The 23,574-nt window shown below is 41.2% G+C and overlaps 1 protein-coding gene across 1 annotated transcript in view; it reads left to right on the top strand.

Annotated features, from left to right (window-relative positions):
* LOC134585613 (vomeronasal type-2 receptor 26-like) overlaps window positions 1-12,033 on the top strand; it is a 48,940-nt gene extending 36,907 nt beyond the window's left edge. The window contains exons 5-6 of the mRNA XM_063441061.1: window positions 416-1,299; window positions 11,974-12,033. Of these exons, the coding sequence (XP_063297131.1) occupies window positions 416-1,299; window positions 11,974-12,033 (944 nt within the window). The remainder of the gene's footprint in view (window positions 1-415; window positions 1,300-11,973) is intronic.
* Window positions 12,034-23,574: the final 11,541 nt, after the last annotated feature.

The raw sequence follows: 23,574 nt of genomic DNA, 5'->3' as shown, positions 1-23,574 counted from the left end.
GTTGTTATTTAGCTATCTATATTGTTTTAAACCACTGCCATATTGTATAATTATGTTATACCTAAATATTCACTGATTATTGTCACGCATGTTACATTTATTATTTTTATTATTATTGTCACAACAAATTATATTTTTATAATTAATTTGTGATTACTGTGTGAAGTAAAAATCCTCTAGTGAAACTTCCTCTAGGATCTAAGAGAATTAAAATTGTGGGTAATTCTCAGCTTTATATCATTATTCAGGGAACAGTGCCAAGATATACATTTTTGATATAATAAAAATTATTAAATACATTTTTGATAATTTGTATGAAAATATTATTTTTAATATTTATCACCCCATAAATAACCTCACAATATTTTCACAGATTTTTGTAGCTGATATATTGTATGTTTTCTATTTTTTTCAGACACTGAGAACTGCATAAAATGTCCAGAATTTGAGTGGCCAAATGAAAATAAATATCGCTGTATTCCTAAGGAAGTGGAGTATCTTTCCTACACGAATGATATTTTAGCTGATTTATTTGCTGTAATTTCTATTTTATTTATTATTTTGACTCTTTTTATACTAATGGTTTTTATTTCATACAGAAATACCCATATTGTCAAAGCCAATAATAGGAACCTCAGCTTTACTCTTCTGGTTTCCATCGCCCTGAGCTTCAACTGTGTGTTTCTCTTTCTTGGCCGTCCCCTGGATATAACATGCATGCTCCGTCAAGTGTCTTTTGGAGTAATCTTCTCAGTGTCTGTCTCCTGTGTGTTGGCCAAGACTATCATTGTTTATACTGCTTTCAAGGTCACTAAACCTGGCAGCAAGTGGAAAACATGGATTGGAGTCAAGCTGTCCAATTCTATCGTTTTAATCCTCTCGTCTATTCAGGTTATAATTAGTATCTGTTGGTTGTCCATTTCTCCACCATTTCAGGAGATAGACACACGCTCTTATCAATGGAAGATCATCATTCAGTGTAATGAAGGTTCAGTTATTGCCTTTTACTCTGTCCTTGGCTACATGGGGTTTCTGGCAACTGTTAGCTTTGTTATGGCTTTTTTAGCCAGGACATTACCGGACAGCTTTAATGAGGCCAAATACATCACTTTCAGCATGCTGGTGTTCAGCAGTGTTTGGATTGCAATGATCCCAGCCTATCTGAGCACCAAAGGGAAATACATGGTGGCTGTGGAGGTCTTTGCCATATTAACATCCAGTGCTGGACTCTTAGGTTGTATATTTTTACCAAAATGTTACATAATATTAATTAGATCTGAAATAAATAAAAAGACAAATGTACTAACAAAAAGAAATTAAAATAATTGCAAAAAGGTCAAAAGGGTCTAAATATCTAAATAATTAAAAGGACATATATCAATGGCAATGTAATTAACCACATGTTGTTTTATATATTTTTGTATCATTCTCTCAATATATTTACATAGTTTGATATAGGGCACACTAATATTAACTGAAAGCAGAAGTTATTGTAAAATCCAAAAAAGCAGTTGGCATTTATAACTATGTAATCCATTCTATTTATCAACAGTCAGATTACAGAATCTAGGTGAGTATTTGCAAATATGGACAAATATGGACATCACATGATTTGTGATGTCCAATAATAACATAGAATTTGCTGTGGATTCACATTTAATGATGCTGTTTAAATTTCAGTCTTTTCATGAAACTCTAATTATTATGTAAATTAGTCACACTGGTGGCTCTTTTTTAAGTTCAAATATTTTAAAATGTGAAATGTCCACAATCCTTTATAATTCCCAGTTTAGTTACTAGTCAACAATTCTCAACAATTTCTAGTTCAATTAAACACACACACTCACTGACATATAGACACCCTGAATTTGTTTAATAGAAAACAACCGATAAAGGGTTTGCCAAGAACCAAATAAATAAATCAAATCAAGAAGACAAAAATATACCAGAAAAACAAGCAAATAAAGTATCTAGTTCACAGGTATTTTCTTCAGAAATTCGCAAGTCATCTTGGGTCAAATCCTCATCAGCATATGTAAAAGAAAAAACACAGAGGGGACCCATGGTGCAATAACTTAAAGGAGTGTGGCCACAGACAACACTAAAGTTAAGAAGTGCCAACTCACATATATGAGAGCTATAACCAGCTCGAGTTAAAACAGCATACAGTGGTATTTAAACTTCCCACATGTAGGATATTCCTCTGATGATATTTTCAGTGTAGATAAACACAAGAGAAGGCCCATAGTGCTCCCTATAAATAAAAAGTGCTGGATAAAAAAGGAGATGTACTTACAATTTACAGAGCAGACAAACCACTCTGTGTAACTGTTGCGGTCACCGGCCCGCCGAGTCTCACGGTCGTGCCCGACCGGCACGACCGCGCCGACAACACGAGCTTACCTGCTTGTCGGCGAGCCGGGAACCGCTCCCCCAGGTCTTCCGGGCTTCACACCCATATCCAAGATGGCGCCGACCGCGTGGTCGCGTCTAGTGCTAGCCCCGCCCCTGGGATTTATACCAGCGTGTGCGTGACGTCACGACGTCAACGCACACGCACGTTTTGGGGTGAGAGGTCGCTCTCTGACCAATCACAGCATAGAGAGGGGTATTTAATCCCCTTAATCACCCTAATTCACCCCTGTCGTGGTTTCCGTTTCCTGGTTTCCTGAGAGTGCTATTTTCGTGTTTCTGATTTCCTGGTATACTGATCTTGGCTTTTCCCTGGTTATTCTGATCTCTGGTTTCCCTGACTTGGCTTGTTTAAACGGTATTGAGTATTTTCTGGCTTCCTTGATCTCGGCTTTCCCTTTGACCATTCTCTGTCTCTAGCGTATTAGTCCGGCCATTCTAAGGTCCGGTTTACGCTCTATCCTGTTATTTTCCTTTCCTTATTTATGTATATGTTTACATCGTTTCTGCGTGCTGGACCACACTAGTAGCCGTGACAGTAACACGCCTGGGTGGAACAATCCCCACCTGGGATTCATTAGATGGTAAAGCTTCAGCTGTTGAGATATCCCAGGTAAAAATAAATATAAAAGTATATAAAATTAGAGAGACTAACCAAACATAGGTAATAAGAAATAATACTTTTATTTAAATAGTAGATTAAAACACAATGCGTTTTGCCTCAAATAGGCTTTCTCAAGTGTGAACACTTGATAAAGCCTATTTGGGGCAAAACGCATTGTGTTGTAAAGTTAGAGAGACTAACGAAATATAGGAAGTCAGAAATAATACTTTTATTTAAATAGTGGATTAAAACACAACACGTTTCACCCCAAATAGGCTTTAACAGTGCTCCACCTCTTCTTGTGTGTAATTCCAATTTGTGTGTAGCATGGAGTGGTCTCACACACGTATATAGATCATTTAACCAAAAAATCTACAATAAAAATATAACAAATAATGTATTATCATGAAACACCATGTATCAACTAGTGGCCTATTGCACTCACCAAAGCAAATTGCTAGTAGGTAGAACATCAATCACTGCAGCAAGAATCTTCTTTTCTCCAAATCCCAGTGTTAGGGTCAATTTTATTGCTTGGGCTTGATGTATCAAATTATATATAATGATTAGAGACTTTTTAGCTGTTCCAGTGAAATGTTTTAAAATGCTTAGTAGGGGCTTCTTCCCTGCCTGAAAAACAAGTATTACACCACACCCTGAGTTATGCTGAGCAGGCTTGCTTATCTACCCCTAACATGCATAATTGTATGTGATGTGTTAGAATATTGCAATTGGCTGAATAAAGTGTAACACCCTAAACTAATAATCTATGTATCCCCTTTGCTGTGTAGGAGAAAATGAAAGGCTTGATTGAAATACATTACGTTGTACTGTGTGGGTTATTTCTAACGGCCTTTTCCCAGATCTGAGAAAGAGATAAGCTGGAAAGCAGAAATTTGGTGAAAAGTCCATAGCAGTGTGAGAGAACGGAGAAATATCCAATCTTACACCCAGAGTATTCTCAGGGGCAAACCTGCAGACAGCTTCCCTAGGTCCCTGATCAGCTTGTGCTCTTCTGGGTCAGGTTGTCACTTTCCTTTCAGAGGATCCAATAAGTCCAACTAGACTTGTTGGATTCTCTGAAAGGGAAGGAAAGTTTGTTTTTTCATCTGGTTGAGCATCCATGTTGGTTCAGACTCTACTGTTATCGGACTATCTGCTGCTCAATCTAACGTTCCTCCTGCTGCTTTGATTGTTATCTATAAACTTTGCAGCAACAGGGAAGTTTGAATGCTCTCAAACACTCACCACTCCTCTACATCCTAGTCCTGGAGCTATTCAAAGTGTCCACTATGACCTTAAAAGGTACACCAAGACAAACTGTGACATTCTGCTGGCGTCATCCTGGTAGGCAAAGCTGCAGACAGCCTTTCCGGCCATTTGATCGTGAGGACCTTGTGTTCACATAGGCCGGGAGGGCATAATCTGCCTGAGAGGGAACTGCCAGGGCTATCAGATAGTCCCCAGTATTGCGACCGCCAGTGTGGGATCATCTAGGACCCGGTAACACATAGAATGGCGGGGACATTCTATGCTATGTGCTGGCATTTAGGACCAGCCCCTTAAGGACAGCATAGAACGCCCGCTATCCTTAAGGAGTTAAAGAGCAACTATCACTTCCCAGGATTTAAAATATTGTGTTTACTTATCCCAATAGTTAACAAATATGTATTTGTGAGGATTGAAAAATAAAACGAAATGTAGCACTCCATACCTCTTTATTCTACACCAGGGTGCCGCTATCTTAGCTCCCTGGCAGTCAGCATACAGAAAGTATACAGAGAAGAGGAAATTTTAGATAATGTTTGTGACAAACTCCCCTTCCCTTGTGAGTTTGCCACAAGCTCCTGGAGGAGCTTGCTTGCCAACCTCCTGCCCACAGACTATGGGCCCTGCAGGGAAACTTGTAAAACACTGTTTAAATGGCTTGGTTCATGTAATTTCCTTATACCGTTTCGGTTTGGGAACCGAACAACTATACAAACCAAGGACCACCCGGGAGCTTGCTAACCCCTGTTGGAAAGGTTTTTACATCAGTGTTCTAATTGTTCGTCTGGTTGACCGCAATTCGTATGAACGACTACGAGGTGGCGGCCATCTTGTTCGCATGAACGCAGGCAGCGGTGTTTGGTTGTTGAGTTCATGGTACTAAAATTGGACACTGAAACTCCTGAACACAACTGGACTTCCATCATCGTCTGTATTTGGTTTTGTAAATCCTAGAAGAACACGGTTCGGTGTGATCATTCATCTGCATGAGATGAATGATCACGGTTGAAATAGAGACTACGCTCTGTATTTTATTCATTTTTATGTTACTGAAGTTGACAGACTGATTTCACTAATGCAGTAATTTCACGGAACTTTTTTGGGCTTAAGCCACATGTGCGGTAGGTCAAAAACAAGACTTCCATGGAAAACCCGAACCCCTGAACCAATCTGGGGGATTTTGGCATATGTTGGTCACCCAGATCAGGGCTATCAGGGGATGTGACTTTCGTGGGGGTTTCATGTATTTTATGTGTATTTTGGGGTGTTTTGTAAATTGTAATACTTTCTGTCCCTGAGAGATAATTAACTTGTAAGTGTTTGCTCAGGTAGTTATCTCTCAGGCACAGATGAATGTTGGAGGGATTTCCCTGTTGTTTTGTGTGGGAGACTCCTTGTAGGGGCTATTGTATAAAAGCAGGCCATCTGGCCAGATTAAAGCATTCCAGCTTGTACTCCCAGAACTACAGTTGCAAGAAAAAGTATGTGAACCATTTGGAATGATATGGATTTCTGCACAAATTGGTCATAAAATGTGATCTGATCATCATCTAAGTCACAACAATAGACAATCACAGTCTGCTTAACCCTTTAAGACCGGAGGGCGTACTATTACGTCCTTTTTAAAGCGGCTCTAAACGCCGCAGGGCGTAATAGTACGCCCTCCGGTTTTTCCTTAATTACCCGGTCGCCGACGGTCCCACGCCGGCGATCGCGGTTGGGGGGACTCCCAGGGAGCCCCCCTGCGGCAGATCTTCCTCCTCCGGTCCCCCCCGGTCATGTGAGAGTGAGGTCCTTGCGAGGACCTCACAATCACATGGCCGGTATAGCTGACTTCTGTATTGCCAGCAGGGGGACTAACTGTGATGACAGTTGGTCCCCCTGCTGGCTGAAAATAAAATCAAATAATGTTAAAAGTGTAAAAAAAATATATATATATACTTAGACCATATATATACACATATACATACACACACATACATTGTCTAGGTGTATTTTAATATTAATATATATAATTATATATATATATTAATATCAAATTACACGTAGACTGATACTGATTAAATATATATATATAATTATTGTTATATATATATTTATATATAATATAAAAAAATATGTAAATACGTAAAAAAAAATATTGAATATTAAAAAATATGTGTAATATGTGTAAAATATATATACACGTAGAACGAAATAACATATATATCTATATACATAAATATTTACATATATATCACTATATATATACCTATATATAAATAAAAATATTTTTAAAAAATTATATATATATATATACGTATATATACACATATGTATATATATACATATATTAATTCTACACCTATATTTATGTAATAATTTGACATAATTAGGTATCCTAATTAATTACAATTAGCGGGACCTGCCTGACAACCCATGCCGAAAGTATAGGGAATTTAATTTACTAGCACTATATTTAACCCTATAACTTTCCAAGACACCATAAAACCTGTACATGGGGGGTACTGTTTTACTCGGGAGACTTCGCTGAACACAAATATTAGTGTTTCAAAACAGTAAAATGTATTACAACGATGATATCGCCAGTAAAAGTGAAGTTTTTTGCATTTTTCACGCACAAACAGCACTTACACGGACGATATTATTACTTTTTACTGTTTTGAAACACAAATATTTGTGTTCAGGGAAGTCTCCCGAGTACAACAGTACCCCTCATGTACAGGTTTTATGGTGTTTTCAAAAATTACAGCGTCAAATATAAGGCTTGTGTTTCATTTTTTTCACATTAAAATTCGCCAGATTGCTTACGTTGCCTTTATGACCCTATGGTAGCCCAAGAATGAAAATTACCCCTATGATGGCATACTATTTGCAATAGTAGACAACCCAAGGTATTGCAAATGGGGTATGTCCAGTCTTTTTTAGTAGCCACTTAGTCACAAACACTGGCCAAAATTGGCGTTTTTTGCATTTTTCACACACAAACAAATACTAACGCTAACTTTGGCCAGTGTTTGTGACCAAATGGCTACTAAAAAAGACTGGACATACCCCATTTGCAATACCTGGGGTTGTCTACTATTGCAAATGGTATGCCATTATGGGTGTAAATTTCATTCCTGGGCTACTATACACTCTCAAAGGCAACTTAATCAATCTGGCGAATTTCAATTTCAAATGTAACACGCTATATTTGACCCTGTAACTTCCCAAAACACCATAAAACCTGTACATAGGGGGTACTGTTTTACACGTGAGACATCGCTGAATACAAATATGTGTATTGTATTGCAGTAAAAGCAAACAGTATTTTGACATCCACAGTTAAAATGTCACGTAGAACTAAAAAAATTTAAAAAATTCTTATTTTCTCCCATTTTTTTATATTTTTTTATATTAAATTATGTTCCAAACCTAAATATTTGATGTTAAATGAAAGCCCTGTTTCCCCTGAATAAAATGATATATAATAGGGGGGGTGCGTTTATTATGAAAGAGGTGAATTACGGTTGGACAGACATATAGCGCAAATGTCAGGTTTTGTTTACGTTTTGTTCTGTTCACAACTTGTACATTTGGCTGCGGTCTTAACCCCTTAACGACGAGTGACGGACGAGGTCCGTCACTCAGGGGAATGCGTTAATGACGAGTGACGGACCTCGTCCGTCACCCGTTAAAATTAACCCCAGATCGCCGCAATCGCGGCGATCGTGGGGTTAATGGTGCTCCGGTCTGCCTCTGCATTAGAGGCAGACCGGGAGCACCGGATCGGGCTGTCAGAGTACATGTGCCCGCTCTGACAGCATGTCTGAGCGGGCACATGTGCTCTCTATACTCACCTCCGCCTCCCTGCACTTCCTGGTTCTGTGTGAAGTGCAGGGGGACGGATCTTCAGTGATCCTGCCCCCTGGTGTTAAAAAAATAAAGTAAAATTAAAATCCCACCCCCCTTTACCCCCCCTTTACCCATTTTAATACAAAATTAACCCCTTCCCTGCCAATTGATCACTGACTACAGTGATCAATTGGCAGGGATTACATTTTACTAAGATCTGATTTTTTTTTTAACCCCTGAGGGTTAATTCTTTTTTTTTTTAACCCTCAGGGGTTCAATTTATTTTATTAATTAATTTAAATATTTTAAAATTATAAATTTAGCTAGCTGGGGAGGGTGGAAGTTAGTGGGGAATTGGGGGATTTAGTATTACGCTAACTAGGGGTTAACGTTAAAAAAAAGTTTAAAAATAAGCTTTAATAAGTTAAAAAATTAAGTTAAAAAAAAGTTTTAATAACATTTAAGTAAAAAATTTAAAAAAATAAACCCTTTACCCAGTCCAAATAAAAATTAACCCCTTCCCTGCCAGTCGATCACTGCCTACAGTGATCAAAATACAGATCACAGTATTATACTGTTCTAATTTTTTTTTTTTAACCCCTGACGATTAACTTTTATTTATTTTTTAACCCTCAGGGGTTAAATGTATTTAATTAACTAATTTAAATATTGTATAATTAAATATTTTGCTAGCTGGGGTGGGTGGGAGTTATGGGAAAATGGGGAATTTACTGTTAGTGCTGCTTACTGCTAGTTAGGGGTTAACGTAAAAAAAAAAGATGTTAAATCTGTAAAAAAAAGTTTTACGAAAGTTTAGGAAACTTTAAAAAAATGAATAATCAAAACAAAAGTTTAAAAAATAGTTTTAAAAAGTAAAAAAAGGTTTAAAAAGTAAAAAAAGACATTTAATAACGCTCATTACCACTACACCTGGTACAAGCTAGCGGAAAAATGATCCCACGCTAAGGTTCAAAATATGCCTTTTGAAATACCCTGGGATGTCTTCTTTAAGAAATGGTATGGCTTTATGGGGTATTTGGTTTATATAGCCTGGTAAAATACTCTAAAATGGGACATGGGCACAGCGTAAAAATTCAAAATTTGAAAAAAAATGGAATGGCTGTGTCCCAAATGTGCCCCTCCGATGTCCACATATACCTGGCAAAGGTACATACGGGGGTATTTTTGTACTCAGCAGACATAGCTGAGCAACATATGAAGTATTATACAGTGGTAGTACACATAAGGTTTGCAAAATATACTGTGCAAACTCACTTTGTGTGCCAAAAAGGCAGAAAAAACGCTTATTACCACTACACCTGGTACAAGCTAGCGGAAAAATGATCCCACGCTAAGGTTCAAAATATGCCTTTTGAAATACCCTGTGATGTCTTCTTTAAGAAATGGTATGGCTTTATGGGGTATTTGGATTATATAGCCTGGTAAAATACTCTAAAATGGGACATGGGCACAGCGTAAAAATTCAAAATTTGAAAAAAAATGGAATGGCTGTGTCCCAAATGTGCCCCTCCGATGTCCACATATACCTGGCAAAGGTACATACGGGGGTATTTTTGTACTCAGCAGACATAGCTGAGCAAAATATGAAGTATTATACAGTGGTAGTACACATATGGTTTGCAAAATATACTGTGCAAACTCACTTTGTGTGTCAAAAAGGCAGAAAAAAACGCTTATAACCGCTACACCTTGTGCCATAGAGCAGGTACACAACGCCTTCTGTCACTTACTTGAGTACAGTGCCCATGTCCGCCAGCGCTGGCTATGGGTCCACGTTTGCTCCTTCCCACCTGCCAATGTCAGCCGGCGGGGGAGACCTAATGTGCATGTGCAGCAATGGCCAAGCTCGCATTAGAACAGCCCCATAGGAATGCATAAGTCCCTCAAGTTCCTGTCTGGTAGACAGCTTCTAGAGGTGGAGTTAACCCATAAAGGTAATTATTGCAGTTATTATTAATATGTTATTTATATAGCGCCATCAAATTCCTCAGCGCTTTACAATGGGTGGGCGAACAGACATGTAGTTGTAACCAGACAAGTTGGATTCACAGGAACAGAGGGGTTGAGGGCCCTGCTCAATGAGCTTACATGCTAGAGGGAGTGGGGAATAGTGACACAAAAAGGTAAGGAAAACCTGCAACAATTATCTTTCCGGAGTTAGGGGATCTGGGAATATGCAGGCAGATCACTTCAATGAGCTGAAGTGGTCTGGGTGCCTATATCAAGGCTTGACAAATTTGTTTGGAATCTAGGAGCCAGCTAAAAAAGTTAGGAGCCAGTTTTTTTTTTTAAAACAAACAAAGTTTTAAAGCGAGGGAGCAGAGAGGAACTGCAGAAGGATTACTGCTCCCTCGCGTGCTGCCTCAGCCATCCGCCTCCATGCTCCGCACGGATGGCCTCCTTCATGATGCTCCCCCGGCCGGCTTCAGTTGTCCCCATGGGCGGCCGCCTGCACTGCTCCCCGGCTGGCCCCATTGTTAACTATAGCTCAAGGGCTAACAAATCCCTGGTGCCAGGGCGAAATTTCTAGTCGCCATGGCGACCTGGTGCCCGGGATTTGTCGAGCCCTGGTCTATAGTGTCCCTTTAACTTCTGAGGGCCTCTTAAAAAGCCTCTAAATGATTGAGTAGGTCTGTGTTTTTTAGATATAATAAACTAGAAAAATAGAGAGATAAACACATTTTGTTGAGTACAATGAAAGTATAAGGCTCATTCACTTGAAGCATTTTACTCGATTTATACACTTAATATAGAAACAAACATATAATTTAATTCATATTATTCTAAATGGTGCTATACGTGGCTTGTACACCTGGTTTTGATTATGTTTCTTTAAACAGTTTGTTACAATCAAGTTGCATTTATGACAACCTTTAAAGTTTTACAGAAAACAAATTTTTTGATATAACTGCAAAGCATGTTATCTCTCAGTCCATAAATCAGGGGGCTGAGGGACCTGGGTAGGCACATGAAGAAAATAAAGTTGATTCGGCCTACAAGAAGAATATATTCTTGAAAGAAAAGCTCTGTAATGTTGTGACTGAAGGCTGTCATGCATAAGAGGAGCTGTAAAGCGTGGAGCATAACGGTTTTACCAGCTTTAGAAGCCGTTGAATTTCCTGAGTCAAGTTTCATAGCAATCAGCATGATGCTGATATATGTGTAAATAATAATCAGCCCCACCACTGCAAAGCACAGAACATAAGCGGTAACTTGTATTGCATTTTGTTGGGGGGTAACCATAAAACTGTATTGTGTACACATCAAACGAAGAGAGAAAAAACTTGGATCTTTGGAGGAAATTAGAATAATAAAATCTGCAATGCTCGGAACAAACCCAATTATCCATATTACAGCAATGACAACCAAAGATCTTGGTCTGGTGCATAGCTGCCCGTGTCTTAGAGGGAAACATATGGCCATGTAGCGCTCCAAAGCCATGGCTGCAAGGTTGTATGGTGTCACCTTGAAAGTTATCGTGGTTATGGAAATTAAAATGTAGCAGATTGGTACGGGAATGGATACAGGCATAAATACGACAAACACTGAAATCAAAATTGCCACAGAGAGATATATTGTATCAGCGATAAGCATGTGAGCAAACAGTAAATAGCGTGGGTTCTCCCTGATGTGAACGTTGACGAAGAAGACAATCAGGACCACAATGACATAGTACAGGAAAAAGAACAAGCAAAGGAACATTAACGTTAAAAAAGAGATTTTGATAATCTGGTTGACATAGCTGCTAAATAAAGAAAATTGGGTCAGACTGCTGACTGTTGAATTTACTACTGATGAATTCATTTTCCTTTTTTTTTGGTATTTTTAAGGTTGGCCACGGTTTTGTTGGAACCTGTGAAAATAAGAGAAATGTTTATGGAGAATCTTAAAAAATATAATGTCTTCATTATTCAGATTATTTGATGTGATGCTAAACTATGAACACAGGAGTGAGTCTTGAATTTATTAGCAACAGATACATCAATACCTGTAACTCTTGCAAGATTTCCCCACCAGAAATAACCTTTAATAGTACAATGGTTAAGGTAGCAACCTTCAGTGGTCTCAGTCCTGAGTAACTTCTATATTTAACATGTTTAACAACAGAATTTAAAGGATTCACTACTGTTTTCATGTCATCGATTATTTTGTTCATGTTTTTGACCTCGATGGACTGTGTATTTTTCTTTTTGTGGTGGGGTCTCCCTGATTATCGTATAACGTTTTTCAACTGCACAATACTTAATAAAAAAATTAATAAGAAACAGTTTTTTTGAGTGCATATTTTACTGTTTGGTGTTTTTTTTTCACTATAAAATTTAACTTTTAGCTTAATTATTTAAAATCTGGGGACTTCCAAAACTACAAATAGAACAATGAAAAACTGCTAATAGCAAAATAAATTAGATGCCCTAACTAACTAAAAAATAGCTGAAGAGTTCCTAGAGAACCTAAATTCAGAGTACAAATACAGAAGTCAAAAGAAAATTAAACAAATATATAGAGCTGCTTCATTTTTATGGCTCAGACTAGTAATAGTAGTTGGTCTGTATTTTTGTTGACAATTGGGAAAATATGTTTGCTGATCTATGTTTTGAGAGTCATATAGATCACATTGCTAGTGTCACAATAAAGATAATCTGTAATTTCTCTGAGTTAAGTCCTGCTGGAAATCATACCTACATATCTTGAAAAAAACAAGGACCAGGGTGGATTTTCTCTGAAGTAAGGCCTGCTGGAAAACACAGTCACCTTTCTTGTTACAGAAAAGGCCAGGTGCGGACACTCTCTGAATTAAGGCCTGATGGAAATCACTGCCACATATCTTGTTAAAAACAAGGCCCAGAGTGGACAGTCTCTTTAGTTAAGCCTGATGGAATCACTGCCACATAGCCTTATGCCTATCCCACGCATGCTTAAACTCCTTTACTGTGTTAACCTCTACCACTTCAGCTGGAAGGCTATTCCATGCATCCACTACCCTCTCAGTAAAGTAATACTTCCTGATATTATTTTTTTCAATTTATGCTTTATTGAAATTTTCTCAGACAATGTAAAACATAAAGGGGTACAGAAAGAAAGAGGGTGTTGGGGGGAAATGCTTCCAGGTTTGTGATAATCTGATATGTTTCATGTTTAACACAACGTGGTATTTGCAACAGTTTACAGTACGTCATGTCTTCAACAATTTACCGTAGGGTAAGGTCAATCACTGGTTTCTTATCATTTGGTGTTCACGCCACATTTTACATACAGCAGAAATATAATATAATATCGTAGGCTACGCAGAGCCTTCGTAACAGTAATGGTACCAATCTAAATCTTTGGTCTAAGTCCCCTGTCGTGTGGCCTTGCTCTCCTCCATGTTGTTCTTATGTGTTTTGTGTTAGGGTGCGGGTATCGTTTTGTCCCTCTCGAATGTGAACAATTCCCAATGGTGTCTGGCCTCTAAGAGATGGCTCGGGGAAGTGTATCTTGTTTTAAGCATCGTTTCATACGTTAGGTTCAAGGAAATCTGGGATAGGAGCTCTGTTTGTTTAGGGCAAGTGGACTGCTTCCATGCCCTTGCAATCAGTGTGTTTGCAGCTATTAGTATGTGAAACAGAAGTGTCTTTTGTGCTTTATTTAGTGTATCTGGAAACATAAAAAGCAGCCCAGTCTCCGGCTGTAGCGTGATTTTCGTGTGTAAGGAACCATTAATGAGCTCCTCCACTTGCTCCCAGTATCCCTCTATCCGTGGACACGTCCACCATATGTGGTACATACTGCCTTCATCTTCCCCACACCTCCAGCATAGTTTGGATGTATTTGGATAGATGTTCGCTAGTCTAGTCGGTACCAAATACCATCTGTATTGGATTTTCCTCATCAACTCTATGTGGGAAGAACATCTTGATCTTCCTTTGTGTGCCATAAAAGCCTTTTGCGATTGAGCATCTGTAAACTGTTTGTATATGTTGCTGTGCCAGTGCTCTCTAAATTTGTCCAGTGTATCACTGGGTGGGCTGGTGTTTAGGGTTGCATAAAGTCTAGATAGCAGTTTCGTTGGTATGGTGCCAGTTCCACATAATGTATACAGCATCTCAAGGGGTTGGGAGGAAGTTGTGTCTATATTGTTCTCTAACAATGATTTCAGTTGGAGGTAGGAGAATAGCGTGCTATTAGGTAGGTTATAGTTCTGTTGTAAATCTGAATATGGTTTAATTTTGCCATCACAGAGTAACTGACCTATATTTGAACAACCATTTTGCTTCCACGGGTGAACGTTCAGTGTGGGGTTCACTATGGACAGACTCTGCATCTGTATCTGCTTCGCCCATTTGTTAAGGTGTCCCATTTGTCGTGTCGTAGAGTCCCAGACATCCAGCAGTAGTGCTGTTGTCGGGAGTAGCTTTGGGGGTTTTGGTCTTAAGTTATGTGGTACCCAAAACAAGTGTTGTATACTCATATGGCAACCCTCAGCAGATTCTATCTCCTCCCATTGTGGTCTTTCCCCTACTATTCGTGTTTTGTGCGTTTGTAGGGCTATTGACATGATGGCGGCCTTGTAGTACAGGTGTACATTTGGGAGACCCAGCCCCCCATTGGTCATTGGTTTGCACAGAAGGTTTGTAGCTACTCTAGCTTTCTTGTTCGCCCATACAAGTCTTGTGATTAGCTGTTGTAATTTATTAAGGTAGGAGTTTGGGAGGAATATCTGTAGTGTGCGTAATAAGTATTGGTATTTGGGTAATAGCATCATTTTTATGGCCACCATTCTTCCTATCCATTTTCCCTCCCAGCCTTTTAGTGTGTCTCTTAGTAGTCCATGTCCCTTTTAATTTTTTTTTTTTTTTGTTACGTTACCCAGTCTTGGCCTTCACCCAACGTGCACCTTTTCCTTCTGATCGCTTCCCCAATTTGAAAGCGTTGAGCTGGTAATCAGTTCTGGCGTTTCTTCGCTTTTTTCCATTCCGGGGAGAGTCTGGTGGTGTTCGTCCCAGGTGAAGTGTCTGGTAGGGTTATATCCCAGGTTTTGAGGAGGTTGTAACCGTCCTCTGGCGATCTCACGGTTGTTGTTTTCCCCTTTTTGGTTATGAGGAGTTTGGTCGGATATCCCCAGCGATATGGGAGATAATTGTCTCTCAGCGCTTGTGTGATGTCTTTAAACTCTCTCCGGCGTTTCAGAGTAAAAGTGGAGATGTCTGCATATATCTATATATCTTTGTATGTCTCCGGCATGTTTTTCTTCATTCTATTAGCATTTAGAGCCGCCTCCTTAGCGTGAAAATAATGCATGCGGAGCAGTAAATCCCATGGGGTTTCAGGTGGTAAGAAACTCGGTTTTGCTGTGCGGTGTATCCTGTCGATCAGGAGCATCTACTGGGGCCAGTCAGGCAGGAGGCATTTTATGAGCCCTGTGATGTGGGCCATAAGGTCTGGTGTACCTACGGTTTCTGTTACACCCCGTATGTGCAGGTTATTCCTGCGGGCTGTGTCCTCCATATCCGCATGTTTAGCGTCTTGCTCTTCAAGTCTGATGAGGAGGCCGTCTATGGAGTCCGCCATAGTGTTATGGGCTGTTTTGTATGCTGCCATTTTGTCTTCCAGTTGCAAAGTCCTTGTACCCAGCTCGTGCAAATCCTTGTGGATGTCCTTCATTGCAGCATCAAATTTTCTTAGTATTTTGTCCGACATTTCCTCCAGCAGAGCTTTCAATGTTCCTTGTGTCAGGGCAGGTGTGTGATCCGCCGGCTGCTCCGCATGTTCCACATTATCGTCGTCGCCATCTTGGGCCTGCTCGTGCGGCTGTGGAGCTTTTTGCTGACCGGCTCTGGATGTGAAGAAATTAGCTTTCTCGGACCTGTCAGTTGTCCTCTTCCCCTTAGGCTGCAACATCTCTGCAGTGCGTATTTTAATTTTACGTTTTTTCGGGTTTAATTGCTCATTTAAGGTCGGGTGAGAACGGAGCCGCTAGTACATGTGACCGCTCGGTTCTCCAGTTAGGACACGCCCCCCCGATATTATTTTTAAACCTTTGCCCCTCTAATTTAAGACTATGTCCTCTTGTTGTGGTAGTTTTTCTTCTTTTAAATATGGTGTCCTCCTTTACTGTGTTGATTCCCTTTATGTATTTAAATGTTTCTATCATATCCCCCCCTGTCTCGTCTTCCCTCTAAGCTATACATATTAAATCCTTTAACCTTTCCTGGTAAGTTTTATCCTGCAATCCATGAATCAGTTTAGTAGCCCTTCTCTGAACTCTCTCTAAAGTATCAATATCCTTCTGAAGATACGGTCTCCAGTACTGCGTACAATACTCCAAGTAAGGTCTCACCAGTGTTCTGTACAATGGCATGAGCACTTCCCTCTTTCTACTGCTAATACCTCTCCCTATACAACCAAGCATTCTGCTAGAATTTCCTGCTGCTCTATTACATTGTCTATGTGCGTCCTGTGGGAGGCCCAGGGTCTCTGATATGGCCGCTGCTCCCTCCAGGTCTTGGACTTGGTAGGCACTGCCGTTCTGTACAACCATTAGGGTGTGAGATCCCTTCCACCTGTAGGAGATGTCTCCGACACAAAGCTGTGCTGTGAAGGGCTGTAGAGTCTTGCGCCATCCCAGGGTGCTCCCCGACATGTCAGCGAAAAAGGTCAGCGTTTAATTTTCAAAGGTGTATGGGGTTTTCCCCTTAAGTGCTGCCAGTATTGCTGCCTTGTCTTGCCTGGTTTGGAAGTGCATGATCAGGTATCGTGGGGCTGTGGTAGGTGCCCTGGAAGGTCTTGTGATTCGAAACAGTTCCTCTATCACCACTGTTTTGACTTGTTTAGGGGAATGTATCACCGTTAGGAGCCGTCGTGCAAAGTGCGGTATTTCTACGTCGGGGACCGCTTCAGCTAGCCCCCGGATCTTGAGGTTCCTGCTGCATCTGGAATCCTCCATTGCAGCGAACCTCTGTTCTATGGTGGTATGCTGACATTGAAGAGTGTGGATCTCTTGCTGCAAGTAGAGGAGTTGTGCCTTAGTGTTGGTGGAGTCCTTTTCCAGGGTTCCCATACGGCCAGTTAGGCCTTGCAGGTCTTTGCAGAGTGCAGCCATGTCCCCCTGGAGGTCCCTCCGTAGGCCCGCCAGCAGCTGAAACCAAAACCTACAGCTTCCAAACCGGCCTTAGTCACTGGTGTGGCATCCGGTTTGGAAGCTGTAGGTTTTGGTTTCGGGTTCGGCTCACATTGGGCAGGTAAGTGGAGTTCCTCAGGCTCCAAGGTGAGGTCGTCTGAGAAATCAAAGCTCTCACCGAGGAAGTCGGCCATTTTGGGTATTGGAGCGCCATGCGCCTGCTGCCATAAGTCCCCGATGCTTGTGCCCGGTTTCAGTTTGTCCGGTTTTTGTTTTTTGATTTTTTTTGACCCATGTTGATATGGGCTGCCTGGGGGTCCAGGTGTGGTCGATTTATTTGGGGGTTAGGTTAGCGAAAGTGCAGTAAATAGTTGTTTGGTCCTGGAGCACGGCTTGCATGCGACCGTTCAGTTGGCTTGGCTCCGCCCCCCACTGCGGTACTGTTTTAATGCATGAGTCACACATAAATAACTGCTACCTTTAGGATCACAGCGGATATAGTTTTCCATCACAATATATCAATATAATACAGCTATTCATTGCTGCGGAATTCTTTAAATAGTAAGGATACAAGGCATATATTTACTACTATAACAAAGCTTCCATCGCATAGTAGTTAGATCAGGAGAATCCTTATGTCCTTTCCAAGAGAGTAAGGCTGAACCCTCCTGGGTAAGAAGAGGTAAACTAAAACAAAAACTAGAAAAGGTAATGCAATTTACCTAAAACCATGTCCACAGCCAAGAGGACAGGAAAAAAGACCTGGTCTGGTCTGGTAGGAGGAGTATTTATACTTTTTATTTCCTGTCCTAAACAGCCAAGTGGGCGGAGCTAACCCTAGTTTGATGCTGCCATGGATTAGCCAGGAATACAATATAAGTGGAGTTGGCATCTCGTAGACAGCCACTCCAGGTGGCATTAACCCACCAAGCTCATTATTGCAGTTTCTTAAAAACTGCAATAATTAGCTTTGCAGGGTTAAAGGGGCTCTCCAGTGCCAGGAAAACAAACCGTTTTTCACTATGATATTATGTTTACCCCCTCCCATCTCTCATCCCAGGTTGCTGAACGGGTTAAAACCCCTTCAGTGACTTACCTGTATCCAGCGACGATGTCCCTCGGCTCTGGGTCAGGCTCCACCAACTCTCCTTCCCCGCCGTCAGTCGGCGGGGGAGACCTAATGCTCTTGTGCCGCAATGGCCGCGCACGTGCATTACACCGCCCCATAGGAAAGCATTATTCAATGCTTTCCTATGGGGATTCCAGCGACGCTGGAGGTCCTCATGCATTGCGTGAGGATGTCCAGCATCTCTTAAAACACTGAAAGTGTTTTAAGAACCCGGAAGCTCCTCTAGTGGCTGTATCATAGACAGCCACTAGAGGAGGACTTAACCCTGTTAGGCAAGGGTAGTGGGAGTTGGCACCCAAACCACTCCAATGGGCAAAAGTGGTCTGGGTGCCTGGAGTGTCCCTTAAGGGACCTGGGACAATGCATCCAGACCACCTCAATGAGCTGAAGTGGTCTGGGTGCCTATTGTGTCCCTTTAATAAGGTTTATTTGATAAGCTGATGTTTTGATGTTATTTGTCGCTCCTCCCATTCCTACTGAAAATGACATAGTGAGCAACAACTTGTACAAGCATAAGGTTTGCCAGCTAATTGGGTAAGGTACGGAACTATTATTCTATATTAAAACAAAGTAAGCATAATACCTACTTGATTGTAAGAATTAGACCTTCCTTCTGTGCATTAAACTGACATATTTTTGAAACATTGTTTCATACAATGAACAGAGTAGTTCTCCATTCTGCTACATATATTAGCTCCCAATAGTCCACATTGATGTCCCTATTGATGATTCTGTGTTAAGCTTCATTGGTGCTTTTTCATCTAAATGGTTCATTAGTAACTAAAATAGTATATTTCCTACTCCAAATTATCTTCTAATTGCTTAATACAGTCAAAAATTAGTATGACATAGAGCTGGGGATTTTTTTTTCCAATCTGGTGAATTTATATATAGGTTATAGGTCTCATTAGAGATATCTATCTCACATGAAATATAAGTGGTTCCTTTTAGTTCTAATTTTATGAATGTGGTTATTGTTTTTGTTGTGTGGTTTTTCACTATGATATTATGTTTACTTTTATTCGGTTGTAATCTACTTCACCTAAATTATATCTATAGCACACACAATGGGAAAACGGCATATATTCTAGACAAAAGAAAATATACAATACAGTGTAACACCAATAAGCAAACAATCCCCACTCAAAATAAATTGCACTCACATAAAGCAGGTAAAAATAAGCACATCAGGGTGACTCTCACAATGTAGCTGGGGCAACAAAGCAGCTCACACACTCCGGGAACTGGACCACCTGGTACTTCCAAGAACTTCAGCCGAAAAACGATGTTTGGCTAAAATAAAATGTATTTTCTAAACAAAAATAAACATAAATATTATGTAAATGGTCGTCCGCATATCGTCCACTATAGGGACGTGTGGACATGTGTGTGGACGATCCGCATATCGTCCACACTTTTACAATAAAAAGATAAAAACAAAGTAGCAAAACAAACACCTGTATGAAACCTACCCGCATCCAGTTTAGATGTCCACTACTGTTGTCCTAATGGTCCAGCCATAGGCATGGCTACTTTTCCCCACCCATCAGGGCATTGCATATTCACACTTCTGCATCCTCTTTTGTACTTCCTGTGTGTTCCCTTGGCAAATAGGAATGTTAATATTTGCATTCGAGCCCATCACATGATGCATTCCACTTGTAGCTCCTACCAGTCCTATCCTTATGCTAAGTGTACTGGTGTGGCATTACTTACATGATGCAAAGGCCAGCTATGCCCCTCAGCTCAATCACTTCTCCTTCTCAGCAGACCGTATGCGTCGATTGTAATGAATGGTTGTGCGGCCCGGCTCATATAATTAAGAGTGCTGCTCGCATCACAAGCACGCTCTTAAAAAGGGCAATGGAAGTCAGGGCAATAGAAAGGGCAAATTCCAGCTCACATTGGTCCACGTTATTCCGGCATCCCCATGCATGGCCATTTTGGGGGCGCAGACATGACGTGGACCAATCACGTGTAAACCTCTTTAGCCCTGTACACTATGCCCTATTGTGGTTTCAGTCCCAGTACCATTTAATGTGTTCCTTGTCCTCTTGTAATGGTTCCTTGTTCTCTTGTAATATATTGTTCTGGCATTGATCTTGGCTTTGTTACTGACTCTGCGTTTATCTTTATCCCTCTCCTGTGTTGTTTGCTTGCCTGACTGATTACCATGTACTCGACTCTGGCTAGTTCTCGTTTTCACTATCTCTCAGTTACCCTGACCTTGTGTAGCGGTACTTACCCTCTCCAGGGGCCGGCCGGGGTCCTCCCTTCTCGCCGCGCGCGGTCCTGCTCCTGCACGAGCCGCGCGCGGCTCAGCCAACGATGGGATCAGTCAGGCGGGCAGTGACCGCGAGAAGCGGTCACATGTCCCGCCCGACACTAAGAGCGCGCCGCGCGTCTCAGGCGCGCTCTTAAAGGGACAGTGGGAGACTAAATTAGAATCAGTCTCCCATTGGCCCCTGTCAGGCCACATTCCCCATTCAACCACGTTTTGGGGGCGTGGATATGACAGGAGCCAATCAAAGTGAACCTTAGGGTTTTTATACTCACCTGTTTCCCCTTGCTCCTTGCCCTATCGTGGTTTCTGTCCAGTTCCCTTTAGTGCTTGTATCGTTCAGTTGGTTTTTTGGTGCTTGACCTTGGCTTTGTTCCTGACTCCGCTCTCTCCTTATCCTTGCTTGCTTATCCGCTGTTTTGTCCTCTGTGTACCAGTCCTCGGCTTGTTCTACGTTTCGCTGTCTCTCAGTTCCCTTGACCTCGGCTTGTTCTGACTCTGTCTTTCTCTCGTCCTAGTCCGGCCATTCTAAGGTCCGGTAAGACGAACACTGTTTCTTGTCTCTTGACTGTGAACTATTCCTGCGTGTTGGGGTATATTACCGTGACATTACGATAGGGCCATGGACCCCGCAGGTTTAGGTCAACAGATGGTCACTCATGAGGCTAGATTCGCAGAACAGGATCACCGTATGGATCAAATGGCTCAAGCCATCCAGACACTGTTATCCAGATCTGTTCCGGTACCTGTACCAACGCCTCCTGTAAACCCTATACCGGACACTGCTAATATGTCTAATGCTTCTGCACATCTAACCCCGCCACCTAGGTATGGAGGGGACGCTAAGACATGTAGGGGATTCCTTAATCAAGTAGAATTCCACTTCGAAATGTACCCACGTTCATTTCCCACAGACAGATCTAAGGTGGGTTTTCTTATGCACCAGCTTACGGATAAGGCGCTAGAATGGGCAAATCCTATTTGGGAGGCTAATGGGCCTATGGTACACGACTTTAATAGCTTCCTCACAGCGTTCCGTAGAACATTTGACACGACTAAAAGGTCAAAAAATGCCGCCAGGGCATTAATGAGAATAAAGCAAGGATCTAAATCTGTAGCCGATTATGCTATTCAGTTCCGGACCCTTGCCTCACAGGTAGATTGGACTAATAATGGCCTTACTACTGCCTTTATGGAAGGTCTGTCTGATACTATCTTAGATGAGGTAGCAGCTAAGGACCTCCCTGTACCGCTGGAGGACCTGATTGACTATCTTATCGATATAGATAACAGGATCCGTGACAGGTTATATACCAGGTCCAGAAATAGACATTTTGTTCCCCTTAACTCCCCTTGAGCTGAGACTCCCGAGGGATCTAAAGGTTCTGAGGAGGAACCTATGCAGTTAGGGGTTGCTAAACTTACCGACGCTGAAAAGCTTTATAGGAGAAAGGAGGGACTTTGTCTTTATTGTGGTAGGAGGGGTCATATGAGACAAGAATGTCCCGTGCGTCCGGGAAACTTTCGCACCTAAGGCCGTATAGAGGACTGGCCTTGGGTGTGACATCACAGTCCTCAGATTTGCCTCTTAATAAGCTACTTCTTCCTGTTTCCCTGCACCTTGATAGTAACTGCATAGCAGGGAATATACTAGCCCTGGTTGATTCCGGAGCGGCCGAAAACTTTATTGATTCCAGTTTTGTCAAGGAGAATAACATACCCACCAGAGAGAAGGAGACACCCTTGGCCGTTGAGGCCATAGATGGTAGACCATTATGCTCTCCTATTATCACACATGAGACTGTTCCCCTACATATGTCTACAGGGGTGTTACACTCTGAGACCATTCGGTTTCAGATCATTACTTCTCCTTCCTCTCACCTCGTGTTAGGGTATCCTTGGTTACGTACTCATAATCCCACTATTGATTGGGAGTCAGGACAAATAGTTTCTTGGAGTGATTCTTGCCAAGAGTCTTGTGTTGTTAAAATCACCCCTTTGAATTCTACTCATATTCCCCCCGTGCCTACGGTCATACCCTCTCAGTACCTGTCTCTTAAATCTGTTTTTGATAAAAGGGAGGCTGAAAGATTGCCACCTCACAGGCCTTACGATTGTGCAATTAATTTATTACCTGGTACGATGCCTCCCAAAGGGAGAATATATCCTTTATCTCCTCAGGAGAATCTGGTTATGGAGGAATATATCAAGGAATCTCTAGAGAAGGGATTTATAAGAAGATCCTCTTCCCCGGCAGGGGCTGGGTTCTTCTTTGTGTCTAAGAAAGATGGCGAATTAAGGCCTTGTATTGACTATAGGGGCCTTAACAAAATCACCGTCAAAAATGCGTACCCCATACCTTTGATCACAGAACTTTTTGATAGGCTTAAACAGGCCACAGTTTTTACTAAATTGGACCTTAGGGGTGCTTACAACCTCATACGTATCAAAAAGGATCACGAGTGGAAGACTGCTTTCAATACCAGGAGTGGCCACTACGAGTACACAGTGATGCCCTTTGGTCTTTGTAACGCCCCAGCAGTTTTTCAAGAATTTATTAATGATGTCCTACGTCAATTTATACATACATTCGTTATAGTATACTTGGACGACATATTAATTTATTCTAATGATTTACAGACTCATCACATGCATGTTAAATTAGTGTTGAGAACTCTTCTGGTTAACGGTCTCTATTGCAAACTCGAAAAATGTTCATTTGATCAATCTGAAGTCCAATTCTTGGGTTATATAATCTCTGCCAAGGGTTTTCGTATGGATCCCAAGAAACTGTCTGCCATTATGGAGTGGCCTCTGCCCCAGGGTTTGAAAGCCATTCAGCGTTTCCTGGGGTTCTCTAATTATTATAGGCGTTTTATTAAAGGGTTTTCTGCCATTGTAGCGCCTATAACCAGAATGACCAA

This window comes from Pelobates fuscus, chromosome 1 (genome assembly GCF_036172605.1).
Source record: "Pelobates fuscus isolate aPelFus1 chromosome 1, aPelFus1.pri, whole genome shotgun sequence".
Taxonomy (NCBI): domain Eukaryota; kingdom Metazoa; phylum Chordata; class Amphibia; order Anura; family Pelobatidae; genus Pelobates; species Pelobates fuscus.
This window is presented reverse-complemented; position numbering and strand designations above follow the sequence as displayed.